This window comes from Peromyscus californicus, unplaced genomic scaffold (genome assembly GCF_007827085.1).
Source record: "Peromyscus californicus insignis strain IS unplaced genomic scaffold, ASM782708v3 Scaffold_4__1_contigs__length_199733344, whole genome shotgun sequence".
Classification (NCBI taxonomy): domain Eukaryota; kingdom Metazoa; phylum Chordata; class Mammalia; order Rodentia; family Cricetidae; genus Peromyscus; species Peromyscus californicus.
In genome coordinates, this window is record NW_026294562.1 from 191,647,494 (window position 1) to 191,669,696 (window position 22,203).

The 22,203-nt window shown below is 41.6% G+C and overlaps 2 protein-coding genes across 2 annotated transcripts in view; one reads left to right on the forward strand and one right to left on the reverse strand.

The window, feature by feature from the left end:
• LOC128125431 (zinc finger protein 420-like) overlaps positions 1 to 3,275 on the reverse strand; it is a 28,420-nt gene extending 25,145 nt beyond the window's left edge. Inside the window, exons 1-2 of the mRNA XM_052762859.1 lie at positions 3,075 to 3,275; positions 1,558 to 1,689 (exon numbers count right to left, since the gene is read on the reverse strand). Coding sequence (XP_052618819.1) covers positions 1,558 to 1,594 — 37 coding nt within the window. The 5' untranslated portion in view covers positions 1,595 to 1,689; positions 3,075 to 3,275. The remainder of the gene's footprint in view (positions 1 to 1,557; positions 1,690 to 3,074) is intronic.
• LOC128125424 (zinc finger protein 420-like) overlaps positions 1 to 22,203 on the forward strand; it is a 337,518-nt gene that overhangs the window by 171,705 nt on the left and 143,610 nt on the right. The gene's annotated exons all lie outside the window — the stretch shown is intronic.

Below are 22,203 nucleotides of genomic sequence, written 5' to 3' on the forward strand. Positions count from 1 at the left end.
CTGAAGAAGAAATGATGAGTTCCTAGAAAGAAGTGAATAATCAACCCCCTTTATTTAATAAAACTAAAACACATATTAAGCAGAGCTGAAACTGAGCAGCAAGTTTCCTTTAACACTGTCTGAAGACTGGACAGATTCAGCACAAAATTCTCCTTTCTTCTAGACAAACCTTATACTAATGTCAAAAGGAGAATAGTTAAATAAAACACAAAGAAAATGAATGCTACAAAGTCATGATAAACAGCTGGCTTTACCTTGACACCCAAAGTAGATGAGCCCAAACAATTATGTACAAAGGAAAATCACAGACTACTTGCTAGGAAGGAAACAGACACAGACAATCTCTCTAAGTAACAAAGAAATAGAAGGAAAGCTGAGTTGACACCAAGAATGCAATACCTACAAACTAATCAATGTAACACTAAATATGTGGACTCAGCAAGAGAAAATAAATGACTACATCAATAGATACATGAAAGCCCTGTAGTACAATATGACATTTGCTCAGTATAAAAGCTCTTAAGATGTGAGAACAGAAGGAACATACCTCAGCATAATAAAGATAAAGAGACACAAAGCTAAACCAAACAGTACAAAAGAAGAACAAGTGGTATTATTCCACATGAATCAAGACTAACTCAACACAATGCATCAGTGTGTTCACAACTCAAGAAAGATAGAAAAATTTAGAGGACAATATAGGAGCATCAGAAAGCAAGTGGACTGTCTTGAGAAAGCTCAGATCAGACCACTCACACTGTCTACAGATATCTTGGACTCCCTGGCCATAGCATTCATATTGTTAAAAACTGCTATTTAGGCCGGGTGGTGGTGGCGCACGCCTTTAATCCCAGCACTCGGGAGGCAGAGGCAGGCGGATCTCTGTGAGTTTGAGGCCAGCCTGGTCTCCAAAGCAAGTTCCAGGAAAGGCGCAAAGCTACACAGAGAAACCCTGTCTCGACAAACCAAAAAAAAACCCTGCTATTTAGCCTTGGCCCGGTATCAATGGACATACCCATATTAGGATCCTGCATGCAATTGCAATAATCCCAATCTGTCAGGCAAGGCATACCCACTGGTGTCATAGGGGCAAGATTCTTTTATAGGTACCAGAAGGTTTTCTGGTTCAATATGAGGCCAGCTCCACAGAAGGAAATACATGGATGGACTGGGAACCTGGTGAAAAGCAATGATAACGAAGGTCAGAGACCCTAGGCAGGGAGTCATTACTGATATTTGCTACATGGACAATACTCAACCTGCCTTTAAATGGTTCAGTCCACTCCCATATCCAGGGTGCTGCTTTCAGCCCGGGTCAAAGAAACTTTGGTTTCAATGGGTAACAGATATTTCAGAGACTCATAACTGATCAAAAACTGAGAACAAATAGCTGCTTACTACATAGTCAACAATGGAAAATTCATAGTACCACATCTAAGATTATTTTCAGTAAATTTTCCATAATCATTAATGAAATAGAATCTGCCAAAAACCAATTTCCTGTATCAACTGTCACTTGACATCTACCTCACCCCTTCCTCAATCCATCTAGCATACCTGGATCCTTTGATATTGTCTCTTCTCTCTTCACCATGCAGAGCTCTTTGTTCTGATTCCCAGGTGAGCAGGACTTATTGAGCAATGTGAGACTTGCATATGGGAAAGGGATTCTTCAGAAAGCACCTGGAACTTTCCATGGAACAAAAACAAAAGAAGAAAACACCTTTCAAAGGATAAACAGGAAGAGAGAAAATATCACAAAAAAAATGTCTCATTGTCTCTGAGGATCTCACTTTATGGGATGTGAAACTTCATTCACACACACCTCACACACATGCAGAGTGGTCTGTCCAAAAACCCTGAGAATGAGCAAGGGAGACTGCAAGAAAATTACTCTGACCCTCAGAGTCCTGACTGCTGCACTTCTCAAAGAGGAGGTGTCCACAAAAAGCCCTGAGAGCAGGGTCTGGGCATTCCCACTCCTCCCACAGTGACAGCACTGAATGGGAACAAACCCTAAAAGAAAAACAACAGTTTTTACACATGCGCATGGGCAGACTGCATTTCTTGAACCAAGGAGGCACTTTTCTGATGTAGAATTGTAATCATAATTACTCAAAAGGTGCTTTCTAATTTTAATCCATGAGGTTTCTATCTATAAAAATAGTGTGGCCTTGGTAACATGTTCTCATAGCATGTATACCGGGCTTGCCTGGACCTTGTTAGGTATCAAAAAACGCATGACAAATGGCTGAACTGCCCATTAACATATCAAGCGGACATTTTTGCCAGGTGCTCTCTTGGTCTCTAGGCTCCAGGTTCCTCTCTTGGCCTCCACCTCTCTCCCGTCTTCTCTTCATTTCTCTCTCCCCTCTTCTCTCCCCTCTCATGGACCAGTTCATTCTGGGCCCTTCCAGATGCCTCTGGCTATTTTCTCCCTCATACCTACAATAAACCTCCTCAACCACATTTAAAGTAGTCGTGTCCTCATTTATCATTCAGACCTAAGGTGTAATATCAACAACTAAGCATATGAAGACATTTCTTACAGAGTGCATACATCTCAGGTGAAAAATTAATAGGGAGTAAAACTTTGCTCAGTAAATGTTAATATTTACAATCATAACTGTGGTGCTTTATAACGTATATTTTCTGATTCAATCAAATCTACAAAGGTTCTTCATATGACTAATATCTACAAAGCTCTCTGGGGATGCGTAGTCCTAGGGGCAAAGTCCACTCTTGAACAGGCAAGTAGTAGACCAGAGGAGTTAAGAAAGCATGGATGAATTTGAACTCGAGCTTTCTAACTGCTACAGCAGCAAAGAGAACCCCGTTTGCATACTACAGGCATTGCAGATGCTCTGAGATTATTTCATGAAAACATTCTGGCAACCATAAGATCAAAGAAAAAAAATCACGATAAACCCCACTTCATCGAATCTCAAACTTACCGACAACGGAAAGACATCCACAGCAGAATTTCGGAGCCGGCTTCCTTATGAACAGCAGAGAAACTGCTCGCACCCCCCGGTCCCTCCCCTCCCGTGTCCCAGCCCCGCAGCTCCTCTGACCTGGGAGGTTCCAGGGCCGCCGGGCTGCGGTTCCCGCCACTGCGCTGCTGACTGGTGACTTTCCCAGGCCGCCCCGGCGCGGCGACTGCGGCTCCGGGGAGTTTCAGGTCCCCTAATACCCGCCGGGTCTTCCTCACCCAGTTCCGGAAAAGGAAGCTTCCCCAAGTCCAACAGGGAATGGTGGAATTTCCTGTTCTTCAGCGTCATTCCTTGGAGCCGCACCTCCTGGCCCCGCCCAATACACTCCCGCTTCCGGTTACGCGTTTCCTCTAAACTAGCCTACCGCCGATTCTTTTTCTTATTTAGTTTACCTAGTCGGCCTCGCTGTTACTTTTCCCCTACACAACTCTGATCACGCAGGTGTCCCCTCCCCATCCGGGACCCGTCCCTCCCACTCGGTCTCAGGCCGCCTTCCACACAGCTCCAGCTGTCAGGCTGCCCTGGACCCGCTCTGCACAGCCACACACACCCCGCCTCAGTATCTGACCCCAACGCTGGGTTTTGAAACCTTCAGATACAAGTTATTTCGCCTAACTTCTCATCTTGGGATACCGGCCTCCTGGGTTAAAACACACAAAAAAGACAACCGACACCCTAAATTCTGATGCTCAAGTCTCATTCCCCAAACAAATTAAAGCTAAGATAAAACGCCCTTGGCTCAAAGCACAAACTATATCTGTATCCCCTAAGGAGAGAATGTTAAACGATATCCAATACACAGAAGTCAAAACGCAGAGTCATGTTCAAGATGATCAAAACATGTAAATCATGTTAAGCAACTCAAAAATAGGAACAAAATGATTCGTGGGCAAGAGAACACTAGCAAATGCCTGAAGGATGTGAAGACACCGTAGGATATGAAAAGTGAATTCAATACGTAGTTAGAAACACCGGGGAAAACCCAAACTGAAATGAAACAAGAAGTGAAAAATGCAATAAGCTTCATAACTCAGAGATCAATCAGGTAAGGAACAGAAGACAAGGTGGAGCAGCTGGGTGCCTCAGTCAAGTAACTAGTGCAAGTAGCTAGTGCAAAATAGTGCCAGTAGCTCTAGTTAAAGGTAAAAGCGAAGTTCCAGCTGTATGTTCTGTTCTACACTTATTTGAAATAGTCTAAATTTTTGAGGCAGTATCTCACTCTGGAGAGCTTTACTGGAAAGCTGAATAATCATTTCCATCACTCTGCAAATGAAGTAACACTAAAAAGCCTCTTTAGCCTTCCCTCACAGAACTTCACTATTACCTGTCAAATGTCTGGAAATGCACTATTAGCAATATTCCCTTCAGGAAAGACATTTCAGAAACTCAGGATTTTGAAAGGAAATAGGTGTCTCCGAAATTCAGTGGTCAGTCAGCCCATTGCTAATAGCCTAGTTTTGAATCCATCCTGTGCTGTAAGATGTTGATGTTGTGGTTATACTAAATTAGAAACAAGTTTGTTTTCCAGGAAGCATACTGAAGGTGCTTTTATGGAAAACACAGAAAATTCCTGTTGAAAACTCAGGGGTGAATGTAGACGCTTATGTGTGTCCAAGTTTTTAGTGCAACGTCACATGGTTCTTTTATTACTCAGGTTTGTTTTAGCTATCCTGGATTTTGTGCTTCCATATGAAGCTGAAAATTGTCCATTTAAGAACTATGAAGGGACCCCATACCCATCTGCCTGAGACCCCAGCCGCGTCCTGAGGCTTGGAAACAAAGCACCAGCTCTCATGGGGACTAGAGAGAGCTCTCATTGGACAAAGAGCTGTCATTGGACCAAGAGTAACCTCAGGAGACAGGGAATCTGCCAGCCCTAATTAGACTAAGAGTGGCTTTCTGAGAAGTAGAATCTGCCACCTCTCATTGGACCACGAGAGGCTTCCTGAAACACAGAATCTGTCAACTCTGACTGGACCAAGAACCCTGATAAGACCAAGAGCAGACCAGTAAGTCACAGAATCATCTAGCTTAGGTTGACCCAAGAGAAGCTCGCTGAGACACAGAATCTGACTGCTCCAATTAGACCAAGAGCTAAGATAGGACCCAGATGAGCCCCCTGAGACACAGACACAAGCACAGAGTAGACCAACAGCAACTCGCTCAGACACAGGCACCTCTTATATCCATTAAAGGAGGAGATGAGCAGACTTAAAGGCAGAAGTACACACAACAACATAAAGAGCAAAACAGCATCACCAGAACCTAGCCCTCCTTCAACAGCAAGACCTGAACATCACAAGGTAGAAGAAGCAGAAGAAAGCGACCTTAAGAATAGCATCATGGCCAGGTGGTGGTGGCGCACGCCTTTAATCCCAGCACTAGGGAGGCAGAGCCAGGCAGATCTCTGTGAGTTCAAGGCCAGCATGGGCTACCAAGTGAGTTCCAGGAAAGGCTCAAAGCTACACAGAGAAAACCTGTCTCGAAAACCAAAAAAAAAAAAAAAAAAAAAAAGAATAGCATCATGAAGATGCTAGAGGCCTTTCAAGAAAAAATGAAATTGAGAAAAAGACAAACAAAAAAAGTGGAAGGAATCAATAAAGAAATTGAGAAAAAGACAAACAAAAAATGGAAGAAATCTATAAAGAAATAAAGGAAAAGACAAATTAAAAAAATTGGAAGAAATCAATAAATCCCTTAAAGAAAATCATGAAAAAGCAATTGAACAGGTGAGGGAAACAGTTCAAGACCTGAAAAGGGAAATAGAAACAGTGAAGAAGACACAAACAGAGAGAATGATGGAAATAGATAATCTGAGTAAATGAACAGGAAACACAGATGCAAGCATAACCAACAGAATACAAGAGATGGAAGAGAGAATCTCTGGTGTAGAGGATACAATAGAGGAAATAGATTTGTCGGTTAAAGACAATACCAAAGCCAAAAAAGTCATAACACAAAATGTCCAAGAAATCTGGGACACCATGAAAAGACCAAACCTAAGAATAATAGGGATAGAGGAAGGAGAAAAATACCAACTCAAAGGCACAAAAAATATATTCAACAAGATCATAGAAGAAAACTTTCCCAACGTAAAGAAGGAAATACCTATGAAGACACAAGAATCCTACAGAACACCAAACAGACTAGACCCCCCCAAAAAAGTCTCCTTGCCACATAATATTTAAACAACTAAACATACAGAATAAAGAAAACATATTAAGAGCAGCAAAGGAAAAAGGACAAGTGATTTATGAAGACAAACCCATCAGAATAACACCCGATTTCTCAATGGAGACTTGGAAAGACAGCAGGACCTGGACGGATGTAATGCAGACACTAAGAGACCATGGATGCCAGACTAGACTAATATACTCAGCAAAACTTTCAATCATCATAGACGGAGTGAACAAGACATTCCAAGACAAAACCAGATTTAAACAACACCTATCCACAAATCTAGCCCTAGAGAAAGCACTAGAAAGAAAATTCCAACCTAAGGAAGTAAGATACACCCATGAAAACACAGGCAATAGATAACCTCACAACAGTAAACCCCAAAGAAGAGAAGTACACACACACTACCAACAAAAGATAACAGGAACTGAAAATCACTGGTCATTAATATCCCTTAATATCAATGGAATTAATCCATCTATAAAAAGACACAGGTTAACAGAATGGATATGAAAGCAGGACCCATCTTTCTGCTGCATACAAGAAACACACTTCAATTTCTCTGTGTAGCTTTGCACCTTTCCTGGAACTCACTTTGTAGCCCAAGCTGGCCTTGAACTCACAGAGATCAGCCTGGCACTGCCTCCCTAGTGCTGGGATTAAAGGTGCGCACCACCACCAACCGGCCCACACTTCAATTTCAAATATAGACACTACCTCAGAATAAAAGGCTGGGAAAAGTCTTTCCAATCAAATGGTCTTAAGAAGCAAGCAGGTGTAGCCATCCTAATATCCAGCAAAATAGACTTCAAACTAAAATCAATCAAAAGAGATCAAGAAACACATTACATACTCATCACAGGAAAGATCCACCAAGATGAAGTTTCAATTCTGAACATTTATGCCCCAAACACAAGGGCACCCACATATGTAAAAGAAACATTACTGAAGTTTAAATCACACATAAAATCCCACACATTAATAGTGGGAGATTTCAACACCCCACTCTCACCACAGGAAAGATCTGCTAAATCAAAACTTAACAGAGAAATAAGGGACTTAACTGATGTTATGACTCAAATGGACTTAACTGATATCTACAGAACATTCCATCCTAATGAAAAAGACTATACCTTCTTCTCAGCACCCCATGGAACCGTCTCTAAAATCGACCACATACTCAGCCACAAAACAAATCTCAACAGATTTAAAAAAATTGGAATAACCTCCTGTGTTCTATCAGAACACCATGGTTTAAAGTTAGATTTCAACAACAACAAAAATTACAGAAAGCCTACAATCTCAAGGAAACTCAATAATGATCAGCTGAATGACCAATGGGTCAAGGAAGAAAGAAAGTAAATACTTCCTAGAGATCAATGAAAATGAAGACACCACATACCCAAACTTAGGGGATGCTATGAAAGCAAATCTAAGAGGAAATTCATAGCACTAAATGCCCACATAAAGAAGTTGGAGAAATCTCACACTAGTGACTTAACAGCACACCTGAAAGCTCTAGAACAAGAAGAAGCAGAGTCACCCAGAAGGAATAGACACCAGGAAATAATCAAATTGAAAGTTGAAATCAATAAAATAGAAACAAAGAGAATAATACAAAGAATCAATGACACAAAAAGTTGGTTCTTTGAGAAAATCAACAACATAGACAAGCCCTTATCCAAATTAACCAAAATGCAGAGAGAGCGTATTCAAATTAGCAAAATCAGAAATGAAAAGGGAGACATAACAACTAACAATGAGGAAATCCAGAAAATCATCAGGTCATACTTCAAAAACCTCTACTCCACAAAACTGGAAAATCTAAAAGAAATAGATAATTTTCTGGATGAGTACCACATATCTAAGTTAAATCAAGACCAGATAAACTATTAAAATATACCAATAACCCCTAAGGGAATAGAAACAGTCATAAAAAGTCTCCCAAACAAAAAAAGCCCAGGACCAGATGGTTTCAGTGCAGAATTCTACCAGAATTTCAAAGCAGAGCTAATATCAATAGTCCTCAAATTGCTCCACACAATAGAAAGAGAAGGAACACTGCGAAACTCTCTATGAGGCTACAGTTACCGTGATACCCAAACCACACAAAGATGAGATAAAGAAAGAGAATTACAAACTGATCTCCCTCATGAACATTGATGCAAAAATACTCAATAAAATATTGGCAAACAGACTCCAAGAACACATCAAAACAATTATCCACCATGATCAAGTAGGCTTCATCCCAGAGATGCAAGTGTGATTCAACATATGAAAGTCTGTCAATGTAATACACCATATAAACAAACTGAAAGAAAAAAACCACATGATCATTTTACTAGATGCTGAAAAGGCCTTTGACCAAATCCAACACCCCTTCATGATAAAGGTTTGGAGAGATCAGGAGTACAAGGAACATACCTAAACATAATAAAGGCAATTTACAGCAAGCCAACAGCCAACATCAAAGTAAATGGAGAGAAACTCAAAACGATTCCATTAAAATCAAGAACAAGACAAGGCTGTTTGCTCTCCCCATACTTATACAATATAGTACTTTAAGTTCTAGCCAGAGCAATAAGACAACATAGGGAGATCAAGGGGATATAAATTGGAAAGGAAGAAGTCAAGCTTTCACTATTTGCAAATGACATGATAGTATACATAAGTGACCCCAAAAATTCGACCAAGGAACTCATACAGCTTATAATCACCTTCAATAACATAGCAGGATACAAGATTAACTCAAAAAAATCAGTAGCCCTCCTATATATAAATGACAAACGGGCTGAGAATGAAATCAGAGAAACATCACCCTTTACAATAGCCACAAATGATATAAAATACCTTGGGGTAACTCTAAATAAGCAAGTGAAGGACCTGTATGAAAATAACTTTAAGTCTCTGAAGAAAGAAATTGAAGAAGATGTCAGAAAATGGAAAGATCTCCCATACTCATGGATAGGCAGGATTAACATAGTAAAAATGGCAATCTTACCAAAAACAATCTACAGATTCAATGCAATCCCCATCAAAGTCCAAACACAATTCTTCACAGACCTGGAAAGAACAATACCCAACTTCATATGGAAAAAAAAAAACCAGGATAACCAAAAGAATCCTGTATAATAAACCAACCTCTGGAGGTATCACGATCCCTAACTTCAAGCTCTACTATAGAGCTACAGTAATAAAAACAGCTTGGTACTGGCATAAAAACTGACATGTGGACCAATGGAATTGAATTGAAGACTGTGATATTAATCCACACGTGTATGAACACCTAATTTTTGAAAAAGAAGCCAAAATTGTACAATGGAAAACAGAAAGCATCTTCAACAAATAGTGCTGGCATAACTGGATGTCAACATGTAGAAAACTGAAAATAGACCCATATCTGTCACCGTGCACAAAATTTAAGTCCAAGTGGATCAAAGACCTCAACATAAATCCAATAACTCTAAACCTGATAGAAGAGAAAGTAGGAAGTAGTCTTGAACACATTGGCACCGGAGATCACTTCCTAAATATAACACCAGTAGCACAGACACTGAAACAATCAATAAATGGGACCTCTTGAAACTGAAATTTTGTAGGGCAAAGGACATGGTCAATAAGACAAAGTGACAGCCTACAGAATGGGAAAAGATCTTCACCAACTCCACATCTGACAGAGGGCTGATATCCAGAATATATAAAGAACTCAAGAAATTAGACACCAAAATACCCAACAGTCCAATTAAAAAATGGGCTATAGAGCTAAACAGAGAATTCTCAGTAGAAGAAGCTCAAATGGCTTAAAGACATTTAAGGAAGTGCTCAACATCCTTAATCTTCAGGGAAATGCAAATTAAAATGACTCTGAGATACTATCTTACACCTGTCAGAATGGCTAAAATCAAAAACACTGAAGACAGCTTATGTTGGAGAGGATGTGGAGCAAGGGGAACACTTCTCCACTGTTGGTGGGAGTGCAAACTTGTACTGCCACTTTGGAAATCAATACGGCGCTTTCTTAGAAAATTGGGAATCAACCTCCATCAAGACCCAGCTAAACCACTCTTGGGCATGTACCCAAGGAATGCTCAATCATACCACAAAGACACATGCTCAGCTATGTTCATAGCAGCATTGTTTGTAATAGCCAGAACCTGGAAACAACCTAGATGCCCTTCAACCGAAAAATGGATAAATAAAATGTGGTACATATACACAATGGAGTACTACTCAGCAGAGAAAAACAATGACATCATGAGGCTTGCAGGCAATAGGATGTAACTAGAAAATATCATCCTGAGTGAGGTAACCCTGACTCCGAAAGACAAACATGGTATGTACTCACTCATAAGTGGATACTAGATGTAAAGCAAAGGACAACCATACTGAAGCTCACTACTCCAGGGAGGTTACCTAATAAAGAGCACCCTAAGAAAGACACAGGGAACACTCAACAACAGAGAAATAGATGAGATCTACATGAGCAAACTGAGGGTTAGGGGGGTTAATAGAGGGCAAGGGTCGGGGGAAAGAGAGCTTAGGGGAGTGGGAGGTCCCAGCTGGATCAGGAACAGAGTGGGAAAACAAAGAAAGAGATGATAAATGAAGACCCCATGGGAATAGGAAGAAGCAGAGTGCTAGAGAGGTCCCCAGAAATCCACAAAGATACCTCCACAATAGACTACTGGCAATGGTTGAGAGAGTGCCTGAGCTGACCAGTCTGGTGATCTGATGGCAGAACACCCTAACTGTCATGATAGACCTATCATCCAGTGACTGGTGGAAGCAGATGCAGAAATCCACGGCCAGGCCCCAGGTAGGGCTCCAGGAGTCCAATCGGCAAGAGAGAGGAGGGATTATATGAGCAAGAGATATTGAGACCATGCTTGGAAAAAGAACAGGAACAAATAGCCAAACTAGTGGAAGCACATGAACTGTGAACCAATAGCTGAGTAGCCCCCATGTAACTGGATCAGGCCCTCTAGATAAGTGAGACAGTTGATGAGCTTGAACTGTTTAGGAGGACAACAGGCAGTAGGACCAGGACATGTTCATGGTGCATTAACTGGCTTTTTGGAACCAAGGGCCTAGGCTGAGAAACTTTGCTCAGCCTTGGTGCAGGGAGGAGGGGACTGGACCTGCCTCAACTGAATCTACCGGGCTGGGTTGACTCCCCAGGAGTCAACATTGGAGGAGGTGGGAATGGGGAGTGTATTGGGGGGGAATGCTGGGGGCGGGAAGAGGGAGGATAGGGGAATCCAAAGCTGATATGTAAAATTATATTAATTATAAAATAAAAATATTTATTAAAAAAAGAGAACTATGAAGATGCCTGGCTGTGGTGGTACATGCCTTTAATCCCAGCACTCTGGAAGTGGAGCCAGACAGATCTCTGAATTAAGGGCTAACCTGGTCTACAAAGTGAGTTCCAGGATAACCAGGGCTACAAAGAGAAACACTGTTTTGAAATATCAGAAGCAAAAAAACATGAAGAATTATGTTGAGATTTTGATGGGAATTGGAATCTGTTGTTTGCTTTCATGAGGATGATTGTAGATGTAACCAACGGTCTTATTAAATAAGAAACACAGAGCCATTTCAGAGAAGAAAGGCAAGAGGTCAGAGCTAAGAGCCTCACCCTTCCTGATTCAGGGATCCTCTTCAGCCAAGAGAGCTCTCCGAAAAAGACCTACTTCCTGTGTGTATGTCTTTGAAGTCTTCCTGTTCTGCCTTCTCATTGGTTGTAAACCCAAACATGTGACTGCCTCGTCACTGCCTGAATGTACCGCCCTCCAGGTCCTTAAAGGCGTGCGCCACCACCGCCACGCACTTGCTATGGCTCTAATAGCTCTGACCCCCAGACAACTTTATTTATTAACATACAATTAAAATCACATTTCAGTACAAGTAAAATACCACCACAGATGATCATGTTTCCAACCAATCCATGAGCATGAGACATATTTCCATCTTCTGAAATCTTCAATTTCTTTCTTTAATGACTTGAACTTATTTTTTCTTAGTACCTTTTATTGAAATATTTGTCATACTGTATATTTTGATAAATTTTATATCCTTCCAAACACTCCAAATAGTCCACAACTCCTTATGCACTAAACATTATGTTTTTCTCTCTCTTTAAAAAAAAAAAAAACAAAATAAGGGAAGAAATAAAAAAAATTACAAAGCCTCAAAGATGAAAATCAAAATAAAAAAACAATAAGCCAGGATTAAAGGTATGTATCACCACTACAACTTTTATGGTTTAGTTATCTTTATTGAATTTCTGTCACATCATAATTGTGTTCCTTAAGATATGCACATGTTTGGAATTTCCCTGAATTCCCCCAGGAAGTGATTGGTGACTCTTTTATTGTATGGTACATTCTCATAACCATTCTTTGAATTCTTTGTTTAGTATGTCATTGAGTTTACTCACCTAGATACAGGGCTGTGACATTTTGAGTCATGCCATATTGACATCCTCACATGTCTTTTGCTTCTGCATTGAAATAGGCATACCTGGGAGTAGGGCATAGATGGGTTTTTCAGTCCTCCATTTCCTCCCAGTTGATGATTTTGTAATGTTGAAATGGGGCCTGTTTGGGCAGACTTGAGATTTACTTCTCTCCTCTGAAGTGCATTTGTAGGTCAGTAGCTAAATTTCTGCCCATGAGCCCTGTTCTCTGAGAATGATTCTCCTTATCACTCTGAGAACATGACAATCACAATTGGTTTTACTCTATCTGAGTAACCTGAGCTAGCACATCAGATTAAACTTAAGGTTTTATTGATGCTAAAGCCTTTCAATTTCAACACACAGCCTGGAAGTCAAGGCAGTATTGAGCGAATATTATAAAACCAGACACATTAGAAATATACCTTAGAATTCCCAAGGAGACACAAACCCAGTATTTCATTTGCAGCACTCCTGAAAGGCAATTGTATATTACTACCAGTACCTCTTCACTCAGATAAAGAATCTTAACAACTTATGATTTGTTTAAAGGAGCTGTGCAAGAAGGAAGGGGACAAAAGAACATTCATCTACTGAACAATTGTGCTATGGGATGGGGTTGTGGGTTGGAGTGAAGACTCAGTGGTCAGTAGCATTTGATGCTCTTGAAGAGGATGCAGGTTTCATTCACAGCACCTCCAGAATGAGTCAAAGCTGTCTCCTTTTCCAAGGGACGAGAATCCCTCTTCTGATATTCACAGTTGTCAGGCAGTCATGTGGTGCACAGACACACATGCAGGCAAATCATCCGTGCACATAAAAAAGAAAAAAAATCCAAAATTGTCAGGAGCCAAGTAGCCTAACCGATTCTCATGGGAAAAAGCTGTGTACCTAACCTTCCGTTAACAGTTTCAATAGCAACCATTTTTCAACAAAACCACAGTATGTACCTTTTGATCAACTCCCTGAAACATGATGGTTTGCTGTATGGTCCGTTGATCAGGCCCTGGAACAAAGAGACCTTTTCCTGAACCCTACCTTACCCTAACTTCCTCCTAGTAACTTTCCATACCCCTATCTACTTCTCCTAGCTCCTAGCATATATAAGCCTGACTCCCCTTGCAATAAACGAGACCTTGACGTGACTCAGACTGACTTTGTCTTCCTTTATGCGCCTGGTCTCCTTTCTCTCTCGCCCCCATTGATCTTTCAGGAGGTACCTCCTCGGGTCTCACCCAATAACCTGGCCCGCGGGACGGGTCAAGTGGCGCCCGAACGTGGGGCTCGAGGCACGGTGACGTGCCGGACGACAGATAACAGAAGGGGCCCCGGAGAGGATCAGGGTAGAGACGCCTGGACCGCATCACTCGTGCAACGTGGGAGAGTCTTGAGGTAAGTGTGTTGTCCCATCGATCATGGGCAAAAATGTATCTAAAGAGGCTGTTTTTCTCAAGGAGATGAAAGGTAATCTTAGGGAGAGAGGAATAAGAGTTAAGAAAAAGGATTTGATAAAATTCTTCCAATATGTGGAAGAGAAATGTCCCTGGTTAGTGAATAATGGACCAGGAATTCACCCTTTGACTTGGAACAAGGTTGGAAAAGATATTAACAAATTAATCAGAGATGGGAAAATGTCCCCGACGCCTTTTTTAGTTTTTATGGTGTGATTAGAGTTGTTCTAAAGGAAGCAGAGGGAGATGGGCGCGTTTCACATTTACTAGCCCTTGCAGAAGATTTTCTCTCAAAACTCCCCCTGCCTGACACCCAAGGGTCCAGAAGTTTATTGACATCTACTGGTAAGAGCACTCTCTGTCTTGTCTGTGTCTCTCTGTCTTGTTACTTTTGTTTTGTATCGGTCGATCGATTTGTACTTTGCAGGCTCTCACTGGGGCAGATGTGTCCGGACAGTGAACCTGGCGGCGAAGGGAGACGTCCCAGAGCCCTAAGGCCACCTCAGAGGTGACGATTTGGTTTAGGACCATCTTTGGGTATCTTCCCCCATGGTGGGAGGAAGTGCCACTTTGTATTTTGTCCTGGGAAATTGTCAGAGCCATTTTGTGTTTTTTTTTTTTTTTGTATGTTTTGTTGTGATCATTGTTACTTTACTCTCTCCTTCTCTTCCAAGAAAAAAAAAAGGTGCATGTCTGACTGACAGGGATGTGGAAGCCCCTGATGTCTGTTTGATTAAGGACAGAGATCCTCAACTCTGGATTGTTTTTGATATGATTGAGCCTGGAAGGTTACCCACCCCACCCCACCCCAGAGCACATCAGGCTGTCATTGTTCTTGGAGCTTTGTTGGTTGTTTTGTTGGGGCAAAGTTTTTTTGTGTGCCTTGGTCTTGTGTGTAATGTATTAACTGTTCTCATTGTTGACTTGACTGTGACGGACGCTATGGGACAGTTCCCTTCTTCTCCACTAGACCTTTGCCTAGCCCACTGGAAGGATGTGTGAGCCACAATAGAGGGAACTGTGTCCCCCACCCCCACTCCCTGACTGAACTGAGATAAACAGGTAACTCCTGCCAGATGGGGCTTGCATACTGCAAGAGGGGCTTGCTGGCTATGAATGAGGCCGTTGTCTCAGTGCTGATGTTCTGGTTCTTGGATTGTCTGTGTAAATGTTATTTGTTTCTGTTTACTAACCCCCCTTATTTTCCTAGAGGAAGAGGAGGAGAAAGAGGCATAGCAAAGGCCACCTCCCTCCCTCCCTAGCTCTCTTGCTATCAGGACTGCAGCCAGCTGGCTGATCTCACGAGGGTGGGGGTGCGTGCCCTCGGTACAGGTGGGCAAAGACAGGAGCTCTGGACAGGGTAATGGGGACTGCCTGCAATTGACAAAAAACTGTGTGAACACTGAGCAGAGAATCTGACTTTAGTCAGAGGAGTTAACAAAAACTTTTTTTTCAGGAACACTGGCAGCCAAGGACACACTCTATGCCCACTGCTCACCCTCCCTTCCTTTACTGTGATAACTTCAAGGTCTCTTCTGCCGGCCAGCAGCTTCTCTTGTTAACCCTTCTCTGTCCTGATATTGCTTAAAAAGAAATGTTAAATTATTGGTTCAAGATACTGGGAAAATTATGCTTTTGTTTCCACAGGAAAAATAAAAATTTACATGGGTTTTGGTCATTTGAGTTCAATGGGTTACAAATACTTGCCATCATTTAAGAGAACTGGTTTCAAATTATTGTTGGTTAAGATAAAAAAAATGTTTTAAAAAATATGTAAAATGCAAGTTATTAGAATACGTAAAAGCAAGGTATAAAGGTCTGAGAATAAAAAGGCTTAAATAATGATTTAAAAAATGACTTGAGATATATAAAAAAATGAAACATATTTCAGATTTCTTTGTCTTGCTATTCTGCTGTTACATTGAGACTCCAAAGGGTCATAGTTGTAAAAATGTCTGTCTACTCTACAGGTATGAATGAAAAATGTGGCCACATGTATGTTTGGTTTTGAATGTCTGAGTTTGCATGTCCTTTATGTTAAGGAATACAAGTTAATACTAGTCATCTGGCTATTCAGATACTAGTTTAAAACATAAACTGTTCTATTTAAATAAAAAAAACTGAGAGGTATATTTGACTAATACATCTATAAGAGAACAAATTGGCCTGGTTATTGTTACCAAACTTAGAGATATTTTCAAGATTGGGCCTAGATTTGTTTGGCTCAGATACATTTAATAGATAATGGTCCTCAAACCTGTCAAAGATCTGATGAATATGGCATTTACATTATTTGATAAAAAGCTTACTATAGCAGAGACTCCAAGCTCCCCAGCTCCTAGCAATGACTCCCAAGGAATGGCCAATTCCCCTATGCTATGTCAAAAGTATGTAGCTCAGTCTATAGATCCAGTGAGGGTCCAGTACCCCGAAGTTTATATTATACATTATATGGATGATTTGTTAACAGCAGGGGAATCTGAAGAAAAAACACAAAATGTAGCTCAAAAGATAATTATCACACTTCAGGACCGAGGATTTCATATAGCTCCAGAGAAGATACAAACCCAATACCCCTTCCTGTTTTTAGGGTTCGAGTTACACCCGGACCTCCTCTATACACAAAAAAATCCAGATTAGAAAAGATACACTTCGTTGTCTCAATGATTTTCAAAAGCTTTTAGGGGATATCAATTGGCTTCGACCCTATTTAAAAATAACCAAGGGAGAAGTACGCCCCCTTGAGGATATCCTCAAAGGAGATTCCAACCCTCAATCCCCTAGATACCTTATGGTGGAGGCAGAGAGGGTATTACAAAAGGTTGAAACGCCCATCACTCAACAACACATGGGATATTTTGACCCGACCCTCCCATTGTATTTGATCATTTTTTCTACAGATTTTGCCCCTACAGGCCTGCTTTGGCAAGAGCCCTTACCCTTACTGTGGGTACATCTTCCTGTTACTAAAAGAAAAATCCTTCCCACCTACCCTTCCCTGGTTTGCCAAGCGATAATGTTAGGAATAAAAGCCTCCACTCGATACTTTGGGCGTGACCCTGATATTATTGTTATGCCATATGATAAAGAGCAACTTGAATGGTTATGCACCCGTAGTCCTGACTGGGCCATCCTTGTCTGCACCTATGAAGGAAAACTTGACACACAGATGCCCAGTAACAAACTCCTACAATTTTTCTCCCTCACTTCTTTTGTTTTTCTTAAAAATACTCGAATGGAGCCCATCCCGGACTCCCCTGTGCTTTTCATAGATGGGTCAAGTAATGGTAAAGCTGCTTATGTCCTCAATGGTCAAAAGAATGTTATGACAACCCCTTTCAAGTCAGCTCAGCTGGTGGAGCTATATGCTGTCCTTGCTGTCTTTAAAAATTTTGAAGATTGCTCCTTTAATTTGTATTCAGACAGTAGATATGTGGTAGGGGCTTTACAGGCTTTGGAAATGGTCCCAATAATCCAACCCATTACTCCCACCTTCCAAATGTTTTCTGAATTACAAAAATTAATCCGACAAAGGTCGCTACCCTTTTATGTTGGCCATATTCGTGCCCACACATGCCTACCTGGACCCCTAGCTCAGGGGAATGAACTTGCCCATTCTGCTACACGTTCTATCTTGATTTCTCACTTGGAACATGATCAGGTAGCAGCCGCTCATGAGGCACACTGCCTTCATCACCTCAATGCTCAAACTCTGAGACTAAGGTTCTCAATTACTAGAGAACAGGCCAGAGAAATTGTAAAAAGCTGTAAAAATTGCCTGATGCTCTTACCCGAACCTCATTATGGAGTACACCCCAGAGGACTTATACCTGGACAAATATGGCAGATGGATGTCACCCATGTTCCTTCTTTTGGCAAATTAAAGTTTATACATGTTACTGTAGATACCTTCAGTGGATTTATTTGTGCCTCCGCTCATAGTGGAGAAGCCACCAAAGATGTTATCATATGTTACATGTCTTTACAGTGTTGGGTCAGCCGAAATGTATAAAAACTGATAATGGTCTGGGATATACTAGTAGCAAATTTAGACAATTTTGTTTACAATTAGGAATTAAACACATCACTGGAATATCCTATAACCCTCAAGGCCAGGGTATCAAGGAGAGAGCTCACCAAACTTTAAAAAACACTCTTAATAAACTTAGCTCACAAGAGACACTATTTCCCCTTAAGGGAAACCACAAAGTTCTGCTTTCTCACGCCCTATTCGTATTAAATTTTCTGACATTGGATGTTTTCAGAAAATCTGCGACTGAGCGACACTGGCACCCAGAAACCAAACAAGGATATGTGCAGGCCCTTTGGAAAGATCCAATAACCGGAAAATGGGGCGGTCCTGATCCAGTTATAATCTGGGGAAAGGGGTCTGCATGTATTTATGACTCCAAGGAAAATGGGGCTCGTTGGCTACCAGAAAGATTGATTAAGCCTTACTCTGCACAGATTGCCTCCCTAGACTAAGGAAAAAATAACTGTTATGTCCAGGACACAACCCTGAGACAAAAATTCTCTCATTTTCTTTCAGAAATGCCTCTGACTTGGAAAATAAAGGGAGCCATGGACATCTCAATGGCAGGACCTGTTCGTCGCGGGCCTCAGAAAACCAACCCCTACTTCATCACTTGCTTACTACTCTTCCCCCTTCCCCTCTCCTGCATCTCCAAGGAAAGCCCCCATGCTATTAAAAAGCTTACCTGGCGAATTTTCACAGTAACAGGGGAGGAGGTCTGGAGGGTTACTGCAAACCATGCTCCCTATTCCTGGTGGCCATCACTCACTCCTGACTTCTGTCAGCTGGCTGCAGGATTGGATTCTTGGGATATACCTACTATTGGCCAACACCAGTTAAATGGTACAGGAGGTCAAACGATTCCAAACTGCCATCAATTTCCTCGCAGTCCCATGATAATAACCCTGCTGTGATGACTGCCCTAGGCTGTGTTAGTCCTACAGCTCGTTGTAGGTTAGCACAATCTGACTTTTATGTCTGCCCTAAGGACGGTAGAAGCCGAGCCACGGCTGCCAGATGTGGGGGATTCGAGACCTTCTTTTGTGTTCGATGGGGTTGTAAAACTACAGGGGCAGCTTACTGGGAACCAACTTCATCTTGGGACCTTATTTCAGTTACAAGGGGATATAGTAAGCCTAGCACGAATAGACATTTTTGCTTTAGCTCCTATACTGGGACAGCACATAATCCCGGGCTATCATTACCTTTAAACATAACCTTCACCCCTCAGGGTAGGGAGAATCGAGAGTGGCCCTCAGGAAAAACATGGGGACTCCACTGGTATCTTGATGGCACAGATAAAGGAGTCATTTTCAAGATCTTGCTAACAATAGAAAACCTGTACCCAAAGTCGGTAGGACCCAACGTAGTTCTCTCTGACCAAAAAGTTCCCTCCAATCATGAAAAGGTGCCATCACCTCCTCCCCCCTCACCTCATCCTCATCCCTTTCCCTACCATACAAGCACCGTGACTACCATCGTAGACTGCAGTAACAGAACTCTCCTTACTCCCTTTGGGGGAACAGGAGATAGATTGTTTAATTTGGTCCAGGGAGCTATTCTGGCCCTAAATGCCACAAATCCAAACCAAACCTTGGGTTGCTGGCTCTGCCTTACCTCCAGTCCCCCTTATTATGAAGGAATCGCCTTTCAGTCTACTGCCAATAACCTCACTTCCCCGAGCAACAGGTGTCAGACTAAGCCACATAAGCTAACACTCCCTGAAGTCTCCGGATGAGGTTCTTGTTTGGGCAAAATTCCATCGACCCATAGTCACCTCTGTAAACAAACTCTGACACCCTATAAAGGGAGCTATTATCTCGAAGCACCCAATGGGTCCTACTGGGCCTGTAACACAGGATTGACCCCTTGCATATCTGCTCAGATATTTGATGATTCCCATGAATTTTGTGTGATGGTCCAGTTTCGTGTCACTTATCATCAAGAAAGCTCAGTGATGGAATTCTTTGAGCAGAGAGGCAGATACACTCGAGAACCTGTGTCTATGACTATTGCCCTATTGTTAGGTATTAGGGGCATCGCTGCAGGAATTGGTACAGGAACTACTGCCCTCGTGCAGAACCACCACCTTGTGCAGTTACAAATGGCTATGACTACTGACCTAGAGGCCATAGAAAGATCCATTTCTGCTCTGGAGAAATCTTTAACCTCACTCTCTGAGGTTGTGTTACAAAACAGAAGCGGTCTGGATTTACTACTTTTAAAGGAGGGAGGATTGTGTGCAGCCTTGAAGGAAGAATGCTGCTTTTATGCTGATCACACTGGGGTAGTCAGAGAATCAATGGATAAACTAAGAGAAAGATTGGCACAAAGAAAACATGATTTTGAAAATCAAAACAATTAGTTTGGGGGTTGGCTAAAGGGGTCACCTTGGCTTTCTACTCTGATTCCCACCCTCCTGGCCCCCTTGATCATTTTCCTTCTCCTCCTCACCTTTGGTCCTTGGGCTTTTCAACGACTAACACAATTCATCAAAAAATCAGATCGATTCGGCCCTATCAAAAACTGTTTCAGTACACTACCATCGGATAGAAACTTGAGAGGAAACTATCGAAACAGGTGAAAGGCTCAGGTTCAGCGGCCTATGAACCTAAAAAACCCCTACAACTAAAAGCTAGTGGGTACTCAATGACGGGAATAGTATGGGGCCTGTGCTGGGAGCACAACGTACAGAGGTCGCCAGAGACTGGCTCAACATGGCACGTTGCCAGACACAGGATGCACCCCATATGGCCTAAGACAGGGGCCCTCTCGATTTATGACCAAAGCCTGCTTTGGCCATTTTATAGAAAGAAGGGGGAATTGTCAGGAGCCAAGTAGCCTAACCAATTCTCATGGGAAAAAGCTGTGTACCTAACCTTCCGTTAACAGTTTCAATAGCAACCATTTTTCAACAAAACCACAGTATGTACCTTTTGATCAACTCCCTGAAACATGATGGTTTGCTGTATGGTCCGTTGATCAGGCCCTGGAACAAAGAGACCTTTTCCTGAACCCTACCTTACCCTAACTTCCTCCTAGTAACTTTCCATACCCCTATCTACTTCTCCTAGCTCCTAGCATATATAAGCCTGACTCCCCTTGCAATAAACGAGACCTTGACGTGACTCAGACTGACTTTGTCTTCCTTTATGCGCCTGGTCTCCTTTCTCTCTCGCCCCCATTGATCTTTCAGGAGGTGCCTCCTCGGGTCTCACCCAATAACCTGGCCCACGGGACGGGTCACAAAATTATACTTCATAAAATATCTAAAGTGGACCATGAAAATGTTAATGTATATTTAGATAATTACAATTATGACCTCCTGGTAAAATACTTGAACAACATTTTATAATATAACTTAATGACCTGCATGCTTTCTCTTTTCTCCAACATCAGGGTCAGAGATTCAGCAGTAGAGAAGAAAACCACTGTGCAGTAATCAGAATGGTACCAAGAGAATATTGCTGTATACATGCCTGGAATCTTCAAATAATAAATAAAAATTCCTATTAAAAAGAGAAAATAAAAAAGAACTAATTTTCCAGAGATCGGCAAATGAAATGTTGCATTTATGCAAATACATTTTACAGGTATGATTTCTACTGTGAAATTTCTAAGAGAGTAGAAATTGATTATTACTTAATAATCTGCTTCAGTTCAGTGAGTTAGGAAGCACAAATGGCCCCACTTGACCAGGATTACAGCTGTATAATGTAAATCAGGACCATTAGGTCAAACTCACCTGTCCACTTCTTGTGACACACTACAATGTCTTTATATAAATAGAGATGTTGACCATGTGGAAGACATTGGTGAAACTTTCCTATTTTCCATTTAAGTCCAAGACCATGTGGGAAATTCCAAATCTGGAAAATGTCATAATCTGCCTTCAGTATTTCTTTCCAGTCATAGTCACTACTTCTCCAACAGGATTAATGAAGTGGGTCTTCTTCAGAAAGGAGTTCATCTGAAAGACTGGGAGCATTGTACAGTGCAGTGTGCCTGTAATTAAGTCAAAAAATCTGTTCTGATTTCAACTTATTTTCTTTAATCCCTACCTCAAAATGCAAGTTTGTTAAATGTGCCCAG